The sequence below is a fragment of the Ranitomeya imitator genome, chromosome 3 (assembly GCF_032444005.1).
Source record: "Ranitomeya imitator isolate aRanImi1 chromosome 3, aRanImi1.pri, whole genome shotgun sequence".
Classification (NCBI taxonomy): domain Eukaryota; kingdom Metazoa; phylum Chordata; class Amphibia; order Anura; family Dendrobatidae; genus Ranitomeya; species Ranitomeya imitator.
Window position 1 is genome coordinate 844,523,415 of NC_091284.1, and position 18,452 is coordinate 844,541,866.

Consider the following 18,452-nt stretch of genomic DNA (forward strand, 5'->3'; position numbering starts at 1 on the left):
CTGAGGAAAGCCAGGAACAGTCATGTGTCTCGCCAACTGTAGGATTGAGGTGAGGCAGGAACGGTCATGTGACTTGCTGACTGTAGGACTGAGGTGAGGCAGGAACGGTCATATGTCTCGCTGACTGTAGGACTGAGGAGAGGCAGGAACAGTCATAGGTCTCGCCAACTGTAGGACTAAGGTGAGAGCGGAACAATCTGTTGTCTTGCCGACTGTAGGACTGAGGAGAGACAAGAACAGTCATGGGTCTTGCTGACTGTAGGACTGAGGTGAGGCAGGAACAGTCATGTGTCTTGCTAACTGTAGAACTGAGGTGAGGCAAAAATGTTAGTGTCTCGCTGACTGTAGGATTGAGGTGAGGCAGGAATGGTCATGTGTCTTGTTGAGTGTAGGACTGAGGTCAGGCAGAAACGGTCATGTGTCTCGCCGACTGTAGGACTGAGGTCAGGCAGAAACGGTCATGTGTCTCGCCGACTGTAGGACTGAGGTGAGGCAGGAATGGTCATGAGTCTCGCTGACTATAGGACTGAGGAGAGGCAGGAACGATCTGTTGTCTCACAAGATGTAGGATTGAGGAGAGGAAAAATGGTCTTGTCTCGCCGACTGTAGGACTGAGGAGAGACAGGAACAGTCATGTCTCTTGCTGGTTGTAGGACTGAAGTGAGGCAGGAACGGTCATGTGTCTCGCCGACTGCAGGACTCAGGAGAGGCAGGAACGATCTGATGTTTTTCGGGATGTAAAGTGTATTGTGACTGTTCCTGTCCAGTGAAACGTCCTCCAGTTTGATGTCTTACATTATGTGTAGTCTGACTGTGGGCCACTGGACAGTAAACGTCTGATATTCCACAGGATGTATGAGTGTTACTGGTGGTTTTTGTTAGGGTCTCCGTTGAATATTACTGTTATTGGTGGGTGATGGGAATATTACTGTATTTTGTCTTTGTCCAGGATTTGCAGTTTTACGATGGGTACAAGATGGCGGACTGCATTTTTGCTTCCTTGACCAGAGCAGTAAACAGACCGGAATTTAATGTCCACCATGTCCAGCCAGTGAGCACAGCCGCAGCGTCCCTCTGCCAGTGGCTCGTGGGTCTCCAGCGCTACTGTGGCAATCTCCGTACTTTGGACCGGGGGAGGGCTCTACTGTTGCAGCTGGAAGCTGAAGATTTGCAGGCAGCAGAGAGGATGGCGGCGCAGAGGCTGCTGCAAGAAAAGCTGAAGATGCGCAAAACCCAAAGCACAAAGGATCTGCAGGCAGCACAGGACACAGAACGAGATCTACAGAAAGATCTGCAGCAGATCACGAGCAAGCGAGCTGTGGCCCAAGAGTGTCAGAGCAGAGCACAGCCCCATCTGACCACCTGGACCGCAGCTTTAAAGGTAAGTGGAGGATAGACCAGTTACATGGAGCAGAAATAGAACCCAACGCTTTGGTTTTTCTCCCATTTTGCATGAGATGAATTCAAAGATCTAAGACGTTTTCTCTGGACTCAAAAGTCCTTTTTCTCTCCCATATTGATCACAATGTGTCTAGATCTGTTAGTGAGATCTTCTCCTCTGCTGAGGTCATATGTCCACCTCAGTGCGGCAGATCCAGATGCTGGTTACACACATGATTATTGTCCAGGTCCTTAGGCTGCCACAATAAAAGGCCTCTGAAACCTGCAGTTTTATCACACAGCACAATTCCACAGATGTCGTACGTTTTTGAGGGAGCGTTCAGTTGGCATGCTGACTGCAGGAATGACTACCAGAACTGCTGCCGTGAATTGAATGTTCATTTCTCCACCACAATCCGTCTCCAAAGATGTTTCAGAGAATTTGGCAGTACAGCCTCACAATCTCAGGCCAGACCACGTGTAGCCACAGAGGCCCAGGACCTCAACATCTAGCATCTTCTCTCCAACATGGTCTGAGACCGGCCACCCGGACAGCTGCAGCAACAATCGGTCTGCATAACCAAAGAATTTCTGCACCAACTGTCAGAAAGCGTCTCTGGGAAACTCATCTGCGCTCTCGTTGTCCTCATTGGGGTCTCCACCTAACTGCAGCTTGTCATCCTCATCGGGGTCTCCACCTGACTGCAGCACAACATCCTTCTCACAGGGGTCTCCACCTGACTGCAGCTCGTTGTCCACATCGGAGTCTCCACTGTTATGAGCAGGAGATTCAGAACCACAATGGACCTTGAAGTTCAGAGCACACAAAGTGACCTGACAATTACCAAAAACATAGGACGAGCTCTGAGACGTGGAAACTCTGCTGACCGCAATCCCTAATCCTATCCAACCACACTAAAGGTAGCCGTGGAGCGCTCCTGACCAGTCCTATGCGCCTCGAGCACAGCCTGAGAAACTAGCTAGCCCTAAGAAAGAAAAATAAGCCTACCTTGCCTCAGAGAAATACCCCAAAGGAAAAGGCAGCCCCCCACATATAATGACTGTGAGTTGAGATGAAAATACAAACGCAGAGATGAAATAGATTTAGCAAAGTGAGGCCCGACTTACTGAACAGACCGAAGATAGGAAAGATTGCTTTGCGGTCAACACAAAACCCTACAAACAACCACGCAGAGGGGGCAAAAAGACCCTCCGCACCGACTAACGGTACGGAGGTGCTCCCTCTGCGTCCCAGAGCTTCCAGCAAGCAAGAAAAACCAAAAAGCAAGCTGGACAGAAAAAATAGCAAACAAAAATAACACAAGCAAAACTTAGCTTATGCAGGAAGACAGGCCACAGGAACGATCCAGGACGAAGCAAGACCAATACTAGAACATTGACTGGAGGCCAGGATCAAAGCACTAGGTGGAGTTAAATAGAGCAGCACCTAACGACTTAACCTCATCACCTGAGGAAGGAAACTCAGAAGCCGCAGTACCACTCTCATCCACCAAAGGAAGCTCATAGACAGAACCAGCCGAAGTACCACTCACGACCACAGGAGGGAGCTTGGCCACAGAATTCACAACAGTACCCCCCCCTTGAGGAGGGGTCACCGAACCCTCACCAGAGCCCCCAGGCCGACCAGGATGAGCCACATGAAAGGCACGAACCAGATCGGCAGCATGGACATCAGAGGCAAAGACCCAGGAATTATCTTCCTGACCATAACCTTTCCACTTAACCAGATACTGGAGTTTCCGTCTCGAAACACGAGAATCCAAAATCTTCTCCACTATATACTCCAAATCCCCTTCAACCAAAACCGGAGCAGGAGGATCAATAGATGGAACCACAGGTGCCACGTATCTCCGCAACAATGACCTATGAAACACGTTATGGATGGAAAAAGAAGCTGGAAGGGTCAAACGAAAAGACACAGGATTAAGAACCTCAGAAATCCTATACGGACCAATGAAACGAGGTTTAAACTTAGGAGAGGAAACCTTCATAGGAATATGACGAGAAGATAACCAAACCAGATCCCCAACACGAAGTCGGGGACCCACACAGCGCCTGCGGTTAGCGAAACGTTGAGCCTTCTCCTGGGACAAAGTCAAATTGTCCACTACATGAGTCCAAATCTGCTGCAACCTATCCACCACAGTATCCACACCAGGACAGTCCGAAGACTCATGAAGACACAAAAGAGAATAGTAAAACCAAAAACACTCAGTTTGAAAAAATGTTGCAGTAATCCGCAAGTGCTAGTAAAAGATGTAAAAAAACAGGGTATTTGGTTGATACGTTTTTTGCAAAATACAGGGTTCAGAGAGGAAAAATCCATGTGTGCATACAGGGTAGAACAGCTTGGTGGTGTGTGAACATGATCATACAGACTTGTTCACTGTGCAAGTAGCCCATGTGTTCCTGTTTCCATAATTGTTCTCTTGTGTCTACAAGACTGGGGAGTTCCACCACTCCTCTTGGGCTATCTGCACAAAAGCTGTTCTACCCTGTATGCACACATGGATTTTTCCTCTCTGAACCCTGTTCACACAGGTAATATACAGATGATCAGGTTTTTAAATACATCAGATAGGGATTGCATACATTAGTTAGGACTGCTCTGATAAGGGTATACCGTGAAGTTTGGTAGAGCAGCTTAGTATACATTTTTTGCAAAAAACGTATCAACCAAATACCCTGTTTTTTTACATCTTTTACTAGCACTTGCGGATTACCGCAACATTTTTTCAAACTGAGTGTTTTTGGTTTTACTATTCTCTTTTGTGTCTTCAGGTTTCTTGGTGGTGTGTGAACATGATCATACAGACTTGTTCACTGTGCAAGTAGCCCATGTGTTCCTGTTCCTGTTCCTGTTTCCAGTCCGAAGACTCAACCTGCCCTGAAGAGAAACGAGGGTGGAACCCAGAATTGCAGAAAAACGGCGAAACCAAAGTAGCCGAGCTGGCCCGATTATTAAGGGCGAACTCAGCCAAATGCAAAAAGGACACCCAATCATCCTGATCAGCAGAAACAAAACATCTCAGATATGTTTCCAAGGTCTGATTGGTTCGTTCAGTCTGGCCATTTGTCTGAGGATGGAAAGCCGAGGAAAAAGACAAATCAATGCCCATCCTAGCACAAAAGTCTCGCCAAAACCTCGAAACAAACTGGGAACCTCTGTCAGAAACGATGTTCTCTGGAATACCATGTAAACGAACCACATGCTGGAAAAACAGTGGCACCAAATCAGAGGAGGAAGGCAATTTAGACAAGGGCACCAAATGGACCATCTTAGAGAAGCGATCACAAACCACCCAAATGACCGACATTCTTTGAGAGACGGGGAGATCCGAAATAAAATCCATAGAGATATGTGTCCAAGGCCTCTTCGGGACCGGCAAGGGCAAAAGCAACCCACTGGCACGAGAACAGCAGGGCTTAGCCCGAGCACAAATCCCACAGGACTGCACAAAAGAACTCACATCCCGCGACAGAGACGGCCACCAAAAGGATCTAGCCACCAAATCTCTGGTACCAAAGATTCCAGGATGACCAGCCAACACCGAACAATGAACCTCAGAAATAACTTTATTCGTCCACCTATCAGGGACAAACAGTTTCTCCGCTGGGCAACGGTCAGGTCTATTAGCCTGAAATTTTTGCAGCACCCCCCGCAAATCAGGGGAGATGGCAGACAAAATTACCCCCTCTTTGAGAATACCCGCCGGCTCAGGCAAACCCGGAGAATCGGGCACAAAACTCCTAGACAGGGCATCCGCCTTCACATTTTTAGAGCCCGGAAGGTACGAAACCACAAAATCAAAACGGGAGAAAAACAGCGACCAACGAGCCTGTCTAGGATTCAACCGTTTGGCAGACTCGAGATAAGTCAAGTTCTTGTGATCAGTCAAGACCACCACGCGATGCTTAGCTCCTTCAAGCCAATGACGCCACTCCTCAAATGCCCACTTCATGGCTAGCAACTCTCGATTGCCAACATCATAATTTCGCTCAGCAGGCGAAAATTTCCTGGAAAAGAAGGCGCATGGTTTCATCACCGAGCAATCAGAACTTCTCTGCGACAAAACAGCCCCTGCTCCAATTTCAGAAGCATCAACCTCGACCTGGAACGGAAGCGAAACATCTGGTTGGCACAACACTGGGGCAGAAGAAAAACGACGCTTCAACTCCTAAAAAGCTTCCACAGCAGCAGAAGACCAATTGACCACATCAGCACCCTTCTTGGTTAAATCAGTAAACGGTTTAGCAATACTAGAAAAATTATTGATGAAGCGACGATTAAAATTAGCAAAGCCCAGGAACTTCTGCAAACTCTTCAGAGATGTTGGCTGAGTCCAATCATAAATGGCCTGAACTTTAACAGGGTCCATCTCGATAGTAGAAGGAGAAAAAATGAACCCCAAAAATGAAACCTTCTGAACACCAAAGAGACACTTTGACCCCTTCACAAACAAAGAATTAGCACGCAGGACCTGGAACACCATTCTGACCTGCTTCACATGAGACTCCCAATCATCCGAGAAGACCAAAATATCATCCAAGTACACAAATCAGGAATTTATCCAGGTACTCTCGGAAGATGTCATGCATAAAGGACTGAAACACTGATGGAGCATTAGAAAGCCCGAATGGCATAACCAGGTACTCAAAATGGCCTTCGGGCGTATTAAATGCTGTTTTCCATTCATCGCCCCGTTTAATACGCACAAGATTATATGCACCACGAAGATCTATCTTGGTGAACCAACTAGCCCCCTTAATCCGAGCAAACAAATCAGACAGCAGCGGCAAGGGGTACTAAAATTTGACCGTAATTTTATTTAGAAGGCGGTAATCAATACAAGGTCTCAGCGAACCATCCTTCTTGGCCACAAAAAAGAACCCCACTCCCAATGGCGATGATGACGGGTGAATATGACCCTTCTCCAAAGACTCCTTCACGTAACTCCGCATAGCGGCGTGCTCAGGTACAGATAAATTAAACAGTCGACCCTTAGGAAACTTACTACCAGGAATCAAATCGATAGCACAATCACAATCCCTATGCGGAGGTAGGGCATTGGACTTGGGCTCATCGAATACATCCCGGTAATCAGACAAGAACTCTGTGACCTCAGATGGGGTGGATGATGAGATAGACAGAAATGAAACATCACCATGTACCCCCTGACAACCCCAGCTGGACACAGACATTGATTTCCAATCTAATACTGGGTTATGGACTTGTAGCCATGGCAACCCCAACACGACCACATCATGCAGACCATGCAACACCAGAAAGCGAATATCCTCCTGGTGCGCAGGAGCCATGCACATGGTCAGTTGGGTCCAGTACTGAGGCTTATTCTTGGCCAAAGGCGTAGCATCAATTCCTCTCAACGGAATAGGACACTGCAAGGGATCCAAGACAAACCCACAGCGCCTAGCAAACTCCAAGTCCATCAAATTCAGGGCAGCGCCTGAATCCACAAATGCCATGACCGAATAGGAAGACAAAGAGCAAATCAAAGTAACGGACAAAAGAAATTTCGACTGTACCATACCAATGGTGGCAGACCTAGTGAACCGCTTAGTGCTCTTAGGACAATCGGAGATAGCATGAGTGGAATCACCACAGTAGAAACACAGCCCATTCTGACGTCTGTGTTCTTGCCTTTCAGCTCTGGTCAAAGTCCTATCGCACTGCATAGGCTCAGGTTTATGCTCAGATAATACCGCCAAATGGTGCACAGATTTACGCTCACGCAAGCGTCGACCGATCTGAATGGCCAAAGACATAGACTCATTCAGACCAGCAGGCATAGGAAATCCCACCATGACATCCTTAAGGGCTTCAGAGAGACCCTTTCTGAAAATAGCTGCCAGCGCACATTCATTCCATTGAGTGAGCACGGACCACTTTCTAAACTTCTGACAATAAATCTCTATCTCATCCTGATCCTGACACAGAGCCAGCAAGATTTTCTCTGCCTGATCCACTGAATTAGGTTCATCGTACAGCAATCCGAGCGCCAGAAAAAACGCATCAATATTACATAATGCAGGATCTCCTGGCGCAAGGGAAAATGCCCAATCTTGAGGGTCGCCACGTAATAAAGAAATAATGATCTTAACTTTTTGAACTGGGTCACCAGAAGAGCGGGGTTTCAAAGCCAGAAATAGTTTACAATTATTTTTAAAATTCAAAAACTTAGCTCTATCTCCAGAAAATAACTCAGGAATAGGAATCTTAGGTTCTAACATAGGATTCTGAACCACTAAATCTTGAATATTCTGTACATTTATAGCGAGATTATCCATCAAAGAGGACAGACCCTGAATGTCCATGTCCACACCTGTGTTCTGAACCACCCTGATGTAAAGGGGAAAAGAAAGACAGAACACAGTGCAAAGAAAAAAAAAAGGTCTCAGAACTTCTCTTTTCCCTCTATTGAGAAGCATTAGTACTTTGGGCCTCCAGTACTGTTATGAGCAGGAGATTCAGAACCACAATGGACCTTGAAGTTCAGAGCACACAAAGTGACCTGACAATTACCAAAAACATAGGACGAGCTCTGAGACGTGGGAACTCTGCTGACTGCAATCCCTAATCCTATCATACCACACTAGAGGTAGCCGTGGAGCGCTCCTGACCAGACCTAGGCGCCTCGAGCACAGCCTGAGAAACTAGCTAGCCCTAAGAAAGAAAAATAAGCCTACCTTGCCTCAGAGAAATACCCCAAAGGAAAAGGCAGCCCCCCACATATAATGACTGTGAGTTGAGATGAAAATACAAACGCAGAGATGAAATAGATTTAGCAAAGTGAGGCCCAACTTACTGAACAGACCGAAGATAGGAAAGATTGCTTTGCGGTCAACACAAAACCCTACAAACAACCACGCAGAGGGGGCAAAAAGACCCTCCGCACCGACTAACGGTACGGAGGTGCTCCCTCTGCGTCCCAGAGCTTCCAGCAAGCAAGAAAAACCAATATAGCAAGCTGGACAGAAAAAATAGCAAACAAAAATAACACAAGCAAAACTTAGCTTATGCAGGATAGAACGGCCACAGGAACGATCCAGGAGAAAGCAAGACCAATACTAGAACATTGACTGGAGGCCAGGATCAAAGCACTAGGTGGAGTTAAATAGAGCAGCACCTAACGACTTAACCTCATCACCTGAGGAAGGAAACTCAGAAGCCGCAGTACCACTCTCATCCACCAAATGAAGCTCATAGACAGAACCAGCCGAATTACCACTCATGACCACAGGAGGGAGCTTGGCCACAGAATTCACAACACTCCACGTGACTTTAGCTTGTCATTTTCATCGGGGTCTCCACCTGACTGCAGCCCATTGTTCTCATCGTGGTCTCCACCTGCCTTCAGCTCATTATCCTCACTGGGGTCTCCACATGACTGCAGCTCATCATCCTCATCTGAGTCTTCACCTGACTTCAGCTCATCATCCTCACCAGGATCTCCACCTGACTGCAGCTCAGCATCCTTCTCACCGGGGTCTCCATCTGACTGCAGTCCATTGACCTTATTGGGGTCTCCACCTGGTTACAGCCCATTGTCCTCATCGGGGTCTCCACCTGATTGCAGCTCATCATCCTCATCGAGGTCTCCACTTGACTGCAGCCCATCATCCTCATCAGGGTCTCCACCTGACTGCAGATCGTCGTGCCCATTGGGGTCTCCACCTGACTGCAGCTCATCGTCAACATCGTGGTCTCCACCTGACTGCAGCTCGTCATCCTCATCGGGGTCTCCACCTGACTGCAGCCCATTGTGGTAACTGACTTCACTGGGTTAATGCTGACATTCGTTGACGTTGGGCACTTTGGACACATGTTTTCATCACAGATGAATCCCCATTTTCACTGTACAGTGCAGATGGCAGACTACATTTATGGCGTTGTGTGGGTGAGCGGTCTGCTGATGTGAATGGAGTGGCCCATGGTGGCAGTGGGGTTATGGTACGGGCAGATGTATGTTATGGACAACGAACACACGTGCATTTTATTGATGCCATTGTGAATGCATAAAGAGACCGTGATGAAATCCTGAGGCTATTGTGCCACGGCCATCACCCCATGTTGCAGAAGGATAACGTACGGCCCCATGTTGCAGCAGGATAACGCATGACCGCACGCTGAAGCATAACGTACTGCCTCAAATTGCAACAGGCTAATGCACGGCACTGCGTTGCAGCAAGATAGCGCACGGCCCCACGTTGCAGCAGGATAATGCATAGCCCCACATTTCAGCAGGATAACGCACGGCCGACGTTGCAGCAGGATAATGCACGGCCCTTCATTGCAGCAGTATAAAGCACGGCCCCACATTTCCAGCAGATAACGCACAGCCCCACGATTCAGCAGGATAACGCATGACCCCATGTTTCAGCAGGATAACACATGACTCCACGTTGCAGCAGGATAACGCACGGCCCCACATTGCAGGAGCATAAAGCACAGCCCCACATTGCAGCAGGATAACGCACGGCCCCACATTGCAGCAGCATAAAGCACGACCCCACATTGCAGCAGGATAACGCACGGCCCCACATTGCAGCAGGATAACGCACGGCCACTAGTTGCAGCAGAATAGCGCACGGCCACTAGTTGCAGCAGGACAACGCACGACCCCACATTACAGCAGGATAACACACGGCCCCACGTTGCAGCAGGATAACACATGGCCCCACGTTGCAGCAGGATAACACACAGCCCCACGTTCCAGGAGAAAAACACTGGATCTGCCGCACTTATGCAATAATCATGTGTGTAATCAGCATCTGGATCTGCCACACCTGTGCAATAATCATGTGTCTGATCAGCATCTGGATCTGCCACACCTGTGTAATAATCATGTGTGTAATCAGCATCTGGATCTGCCACACCTGTGCAATAATCATGTGTGTTGTCAGCATCTGGATCTGCCACACCTGTGCATTAATCATTTGTGTAATCAGCATCTGGATCTGCCGCACCTGTGCAATAATCATGTGTCTGATCAGCATCTGGATCTGCCACACCTATGCAATAATCATGTGTCTGATCAGCATCTGGATCTGCCACACCTGTGCAATAATCATGTGTGTAATCAGCATCTGGATCTGCCACACCTGTGCAATAATCATGTGTCTGATCAGCATCTGGATCTGCCACACCTGTGCAATAATCATGTGTGTTGTCAGCATCTGGATCTGCCACACCTGTGCATTAATCATTTGTGTAATCAGCATCTGGATCTGCCGCACCTGTTCAATAATCATGTGTCTGATCAGCATCTGGATCTGCCACACCTGTGCATTAATCATGTGTCTGATCAGCATCTGGATCTGCCACACCTGTGCAATAATCATGTGTCTGATCAGCATCTGGATCTGCCACACCTGTGCAATAATCATGTGTCTGATAAGCATCTGGATCTGCCATGCCTGTGCAATAATCATGTGTCTGATCAGCATCTAGATCTGCCACACCTGTGCAATAATCATGTGTCTGATAAGCATCTGGATCTGCCACACCTGTGTAATAATCATGTGTGTAATCAGCATCTGGATCTGCCATGCCTGTGCAATAATCATGTGTCTGATCAGCATCTCGAACTGCCACACCTGTGCAATAATTGTGTGTAATCAGCATCTGGTTCTGCCATGCCTGTGCAATAATCATGTGTCTGATCAGCATCTCGATCTGCCACACCTGTGCAATAATTGTGTGTAATCAGCATCTGGATCTGCCACACCTGTGCAATAATCATGTGTGTAATCTGCATCTGGATCTGCCGCACGGTGAGATGAATGATGATCTCAGCAGAGGAGAAGATCTCACTAACAGATCTAGACGCATTGTGATCAATAATGGAAAGAAAAAGGACTTTTGTGTCCACAGAAAAAGTCTGAGATCTGTGAGTTTGGTTTATAGTTTTGTTTAGTATATATTGTGTACATAGGACAGGGCTACAAGGACACAGCACGGCCACTGCTGCAGAAGAGGCACAAAGCCTGCCACTGGGGACATGCTGTGGATGTAGCTTTGATTTTAAAGGGGATAGGCTGTGAATGTGGGGGTGGTATTATGGGGACGTGCTGTGGATGTGGCGGTGGTATTACGGGGGATATTGTTATGACCTGGTGGTCAGGACAATAATGGACCTGGTGGTTAAGAGCACACGGAATGACCTGATAGTTACTGATAATAAGGACAAGCTCTGGGACGTGGGAACTCTGCTGACCGCAATCCCTAATCCTATCACACACACTAGAAATAGCCGTGGATTGCTCCTAATGCTCCCTATGCAACTCGGCACAGCCTAAGGAACTAGCTAGCCCTGAAGATAGAAAAATAAAGCCTACCTTGCCTCAGAGACACATATAATGACTGTGAGTAAAGATGAAAATACAAACACAGAGATGAAATAGATTTAGCAAAGTGAGGCCCGACTTACTGAACAGACTGAGGATAGGAAAGGTTGCTTTGTGGTCAGCACAAAAACCTTCAAAAAGACCACGCAGAGGGCGCAAAAAGACCCTCCGCACCGACTCACGGTACGGAGGCGCTCCCTCTGCGTCCCAGAGCTTCCACCAAGCAAGACAACAATAAAAATAGCAAGCTGGACAGAAAAATAGCAAACCAAAGAAATACAAGCAGGAACTTAGCTTCTGCTGGGAAGACAGGTCACAAGAACGATCCAGGAGTGAACTAGACCAATACTGGAACATTGACAGGTGGCATGGAGCAAAGATCTAAGTGGAGTTAAATAGAGCAGCCAGCTAACGAATTAACCTCGTCACCTGTAGAAGGAAACTCAGAAACACCCACCAGAGGAAGTCCATGGACAGAACCAGCCGAAGTACCATTCATGACCACGGGAGGGAGCCCGACAACAGAATTCACAATAGTACCCCCCCTTGAGGAGGGGTCACCGAACCCTCACCAGAGCCCCCAGGCCAACCACGATGAGCCAAATGAAAGGCACGAACCAAATCGGCAGCATGAACATCAGAGGCAAAAACCCAGGAATTATCTTCCTGACCATAACCCTTCCACTTGACCAGGTACTGGAGTTTCCGTCTCGAAATACGAGAATCCAAAATCTTCTCCACCACATACTCCAACTCCCCCTCAACCAACATCGGGGCAGGAGGATCAACGGATGGAACCACAGGCGCCACGTATCTCCGCAATAACGACCTATGAAACACATTATGGATGGCAAAAGAAGCAGGAAGGGGCCAAACGAAATGACACAGGATTGATAACCTCAGAAATCTTATACGGACCAATGAAACGAGGCTTAAACTTAGGAGAGGAAACCTTCATAGGAACATAACGAGACGACAACCAAACCAAATCCCCAACACGAAGTCGGGGACCCACACAGTGCCGGCGGTTAGCGAAACGTTGAGCCTTCTCCTGGGACAATGTCAAATTGTCCACCACATGAGTCCAAATCTGCTGCAACCTATCCACCACAGTATCTACACCAGGACAGTCCGAAGACTCAACCTGCCCTGAAAAGAAACGAGGATGGAAACCAGAATTGCAGAAAAACGGCGAAACCAAAGTAGCCGAGCTGGCCCGATTATTAAGGGCGAACTCAGCCAACGGCAAAAAGGACACCCAATCATCCTGATCAGCAGAAACAAAGCATCTCAGATATGTTTCCAAAGTTTGATTAGTTCGTTCGGTTTGGCCATTTGTCTGAGGATGGAAAGCCGAGGAAAAAGACAAATCAATGCCCATCCTAGCACAAAAGGATCGCCAAAACCTCGAAACAAACTGGGAACCTCTGTCAGAAACGATATTCTCTGGAATGCCATGTAAACGAACCACATGCTGGAAAAATAATGGCACCAAATCAGAGGAGGAAGGCAATTTAGACAAAGGTACCAAATGGACCATCTTAGACAAGCGATCACAAACCACCCAAATGACCGACATCTTTTGAGAGACGGGGAGATCCGAAATAAAATCCATAGAAATATGCGTCCAGGGTCTCTTCGGGACCGGCAAGGGCAAAAGCAACCCACTGGCACAAGAACAGCAGAGCTTAGCCCGAGCACAAGTCCCACAGGACTGCACAAAAGAACGCACATCCTGTGACAAAGACGGCCACCAAAAGGATCTAGCCACTAAATCTCTGGTACCAAAGATTCCAGGATGCCCAGCCAACACTGAACAATGAATCTCAGAGATAACTCTACTAGTCCATCTATCAGGGACAAACAGTTTCTCCGCTGGGCAACGGTCAGGTCTTTCAGCCTGAAATTTTTGCAGCACCCGCCGCAAATCAGGGGAGATGGCAGACAAAATTACCCCCTCTTTGAGAATACCCGCCGGCTCAGGAACACCCGGAGAGTCAGGCACAAAACTCCTTGACAGGGCATCAGCCTTCACATTCTTAGAGCCCGGAAGGTACGAAACCACAAAATCAAAACGGGAGAAAAATAACGACCATCGAGCCTGTCTCGGATTCAACCGTTTGGCAGACTCAAGATAAGTCAAATTCTTGTGATCTGTCAAGACCACCACGCGATGCTTGGCTCCTTCAAGTAAATGACGCCACTCCTCGAATGCCCACTTCATGGCCAACAACTCTCGATTACCAACATCATAATTATGCTCAGCAGGCGAAAACTTTCTAGAAAAGAAAGCACATGGCTTCATCACCGAGCCATCAGAACTTCTTTGCGACAAAACAGCCCCTGCTCCAATCTCAGAAGCATCAACCTCAACCTGAAACTGGAGCGAAACATCTGGCTGGCACAACACAGGGGCAGAAGAAAAACGACGCTTCAACTCCTGAAAAGCCTCTACAGCTGCAGAAGACTAATTGACCACATCAGCACCCTTCTTGGTCAAATCAGTCAACGGTTTAGCAACACTAGAAAAATTAGCGATGAAGCGACGGTAAAAATTAGCAAAGCCCAGGAACTTTTGCAAGCTCTTCACAGATGTCGGCTGAGTCCAATCGTAAATGGCCTGGACTTTAACAGGGTCCATCTCGATAGTAGAAGGGGAAAAAATGAACCCCAAAAATGAAACCTTCTGAACTCCAAAGGGACACTTTGACCCCTTCACAAACAAGGAATTCGCACGAAGGACCTGGAACACTATTCTGACCTGCTTCACGTGAGACTCCCAATCATCCGAAAAGATCAAAATATCATCCAAATACACAATCAGGAATTTATCCAGGTACTCTCGGAAGATGTCATGCATAAAGGACTGAAATACTGATGGAGCATTGGAAAGCCCGAATGGCATAACCAGGTACTCAAAATGGCCCTCGGGCGTATTAAATGCAGTTTTCCATTCATCGCCTTGTTTAATACGCACAAGATTATACGCCCCTCGAAGATCTATCTTGGTGAACCAACTAGTCCCTTTAATAAGAGCAAACAAATCAGACAGCAACGGCAAAGGATACTGAAATTTGACTGTAATTTTATTAAGAAGGCGGTAATCAATACAAGGTCTCAAAGAACCATCCTTCTTGGCCACAAAAAAGAACCCTGCTCCTAACGGTGATGACGACGGGCGAATATGGCCTTTCTCCAAGGATTCCTTTATATAACTCCACATAGCGGCGTGTTCTGGCACAGATAAATTGAACAATCGGCCCTTAGGAAAGTTACTACCAGGAATCAAATTAATTGCACAATCACAATCCCTATGTGAAGGTAGGGCACTGGCTTTGGGCTCATCAAATACATCCCGATAATCCGACAAAAACTCTGGAACTTCAGAAGGAGTGGAAGACGAAATTGACAAAAATGGAACATCACCATGTACCCCCTGGCAACCCCAGCTGAACACAGACATAGATTTCCAGTCCAATACTGGATTATGAACCTGTAGCCATGGCAACCCCAAAACGACCACATCATGCAGATTATGCAACACCAGAAAGCGGATATCCTCCTGATGTGCAGGACCCATGCACATGGTCAATTGGGTCCACTACTGAGGCTTATTCTTGGCCAAAGGCGTAGCATCAATTCCTCTCAATGGAATAGGATACTGCAAGGGCTCCAAGAAAAAACCACAGGGCCTAGCATACTCCAAGTCCATCAAATTCAGGGCAGCGCCTGAATCCACAAATGCCATGACAGAATAGGATGACAAAGAGCAAATCAGAGTAACGGACAATAGAAATTTAGACTGTACCGTACCAATGGTGGCAGACCTAGCGAACCGCTTAGTGCTCTTAGGACAATCGGAGATAACATGAGTGGAACCACCACAGTAAAAACATAGCCCATTCCGACGTCTGTGTTCTTGCCGTTCAACTCTGGTCAAAGTCCTATCACATTGCATAGGCTCAGGCCCATGCTCAGATAGTACCGCCAAATGGTGCACAGCTTTACGCTCACGCAAGCGTCGATCGATCTGAATGGCCAAAGACATAGACTCATTCAGACCAGCAGGCATGGGAAATCCCACCATGACATCCTTAAGGGCTTCAGAGAGACCCTTTCTGAAGATTGCTGCCAGGGCACATTCATTCCACTGAGTGAGCACAGACCACTTTCTAAACTTCTGACAATACATTTCCGCTTCATCCTGACCCTGACACAGAGCCAGCAAGATTTTCTCTGCCTGATCCACTGAATTAGGTTCGTCATAAAGCAATCCAAGCGCCAGGAAAAACGCATCAACATCACACAATGCCGGATCTCCTGGCGCAAGGGAAAATGCCCAGTCTTGAGGGTCACCACGTAACAAAGAAATAATGATCTTTACTTGTTGAACAGGGTCACCTGAGGAGCGAGGTTTCAAGGCAAGAAACAATTTACAATTATTTTTGAAATTCAAGAACTTAGATCTATCACCAAAAAACAAATCAGGAATTGGAATCCTAGGCTCTGACATCGGATTCTGAACCACAAAATCTTGAATGTTTTGTACCCTTGTAGTGAGATTATCCATCCAAGAGGACAGACCTTGAATGTCCATGTTTACACCTGTGTCCTGAACCACCCAGAGGTAAAGGGAAAAAGAGAGACAAAACACACTGCAAAGAAAAAAAAATGGTCTCAGAACTTCTCTTATCCCTCTATTGAGATGCATTAGTACTTTGGGCCACCTGTACTGTTATGACCTGGTGGTCAGGACAATAATGGACCTGGTGGTTGAGAGCACACAGAATAACCTGATAGTTACTGATAATAAAGGACGAGCTCTGGGACGTGGGAACTCTGCTGACCGCAATCCCTAATCCTATCACACACACTAGAAATAGCCGTGGGTTGCTCCTAACGCTCCCTATGCAACTCGGCACAGCCTAAGGAACTAGCTAGCCCTGAAGATAGAAAAATAAAGCCTACCTTGCCTGAGAGAAATTCCCCAAAGGAAAAGGCAGCCCCCCACATATAATGACTGTGAGTAAAGATGAAAATACAAACACAGAGATGAAATAGATTTAGCAAAGTGAGGCCCGACTTACTGAACAGACTGAGGATAGGAAAGGTTTCTTTGCGGTCAGCACAAAAACCTACAAAAAGACCACGCAGAGGGCGCAAAAAGACCCTCCGCACCGACTCACGGTGCGGAGGCGCTCCCTCTGCGTCCCAGAGCTTCCACCAAGCAAGACAACAATAAAAATAGCAAGCTGGACAGAAAAATGGCAAACCAAAGAAAATACAAGCAAGAACTTAGCTTCTGCTGGGAAGACAGGTCACAAGAACGATCCAGGAGTAAACTAGACCAATACTGGAACACTGACAGGTGGCATGGAGCAAAGATCTAAGTGGAGTTAAATAGAGCAGCCAGCTAACGAATTAACCTCGTCACCTGTGGAAGGAAACTCAGAAACACCCACCAGAGGAAGTCCATGGACAGAACCAGCCGAAATACCATTCATGACCACAGGAGGGAGCCCGACAACAGAATTCACAACAGGATATGCTCTGGATGTGGCAGTGGTATTATGGAGATATGCTGTAGCTGTGGTGGTGCTGTTTTGGGGGATATGCTGTGAATGTGCCTGTGATATCATGGGGGATATGCTGTGAATGTGGTGGTGATATTGTGGGGATATGCTTTAGCTGTGGCAGTGCTATTATGGGGATATGCTGTAAATGTGGCTGTGATATTATGGGGGATATGCTGTATATATGGTGCTGGTATTACGGGGAATATGCTGTTGATGTGGCGGTGGTATTATGGGGATATGCTGTAGCTGTGGTGGTAGTATTATGGTGATATGCTGTGGATGTGGTGGTGGTATTACAGTGGATATGCTGTGGATGTTGCAGTGGTAGTATTACTGGGGATATGCTGTGGATGTTGTCAGGGATTTATTTTATCCCACTTTCCAGTTCCAGTTAGGAACTTGCAGCTCTCTGGTGCCCTCCTAAACCTCAGGTCAGTCACCTAGGATAATTAGTCACCAGAACGGCTGCCTTAACATGTACTGGCTATTGGGCACTCTGCAGTGAGGGCGGTATGTATATCCCCGGTCTCAGGCAGGAAATACACACAGAAACCTCCATTCCGTCACTGCCAGGGTCTCCCAATTACCCCAGAACACTTTGCTGCCACCAGCTCCTCGTCTGACATTAATACCAATATCGGATCAGGAGCCCACCCAAAAGGTAGCGTAATTAGCGTGGAGGTCATGGCGGTACGTTATAGAGCAAAGAAACACAAAACTAATAAATTTATAGATTTACTCCAGAAAAGATAGGCAGTGTTTACAAGAATATAAAGGATGGTACAAGAATAGACAAGGTACAGTATATACAGACAATTACAAAATAAAGTGGATTAAAATAAGAACTTACATTTATCATTCCATGGCACGCCGTGTGGAGGAGAGGGGAGGGGTGCCTTCCCCAAGGGAAATGTCATGGTTTGGACATGCTTAATGCCCTGCCCTCTCAGGGTTAATTGTTGTGGCCTCCTTTTTGATCTGGGAGGGATATTTATACCCACGCTGGACTAGGATTCCCTGTCAGATACCTTCTATGAAACTGGACCCCAAGTTTATTGGTCCATACAAAATTGTGGAGGTAGTCAATCCGGTGGCCTACAGATTACA

The 18,452-nt window shown here is 47.2% G+C and overlaps 1 protein-coding gene across 1 annotated transcript in view; it reads left to right on the forward strand.

Annotated features, from left to right (window-relative positions):
* Positions 1-18,452, forward strand: part of DNHD1 (dynein heavy chain domain 1) — a 349,228-nt gene that overhangs the window by 263,295 nt on the left and 67,481 nt on the right. The window contains exon 30 of the mRNA XM_069760007.1: positions 950-1,381. Within this exon, the coding sequence (XP_069616108.1) occupies positions 950-1,381 (432 nt within the window). The remainder of the gene's footprint in view (positions 1-949; positions 1,382-18,452) is intronic.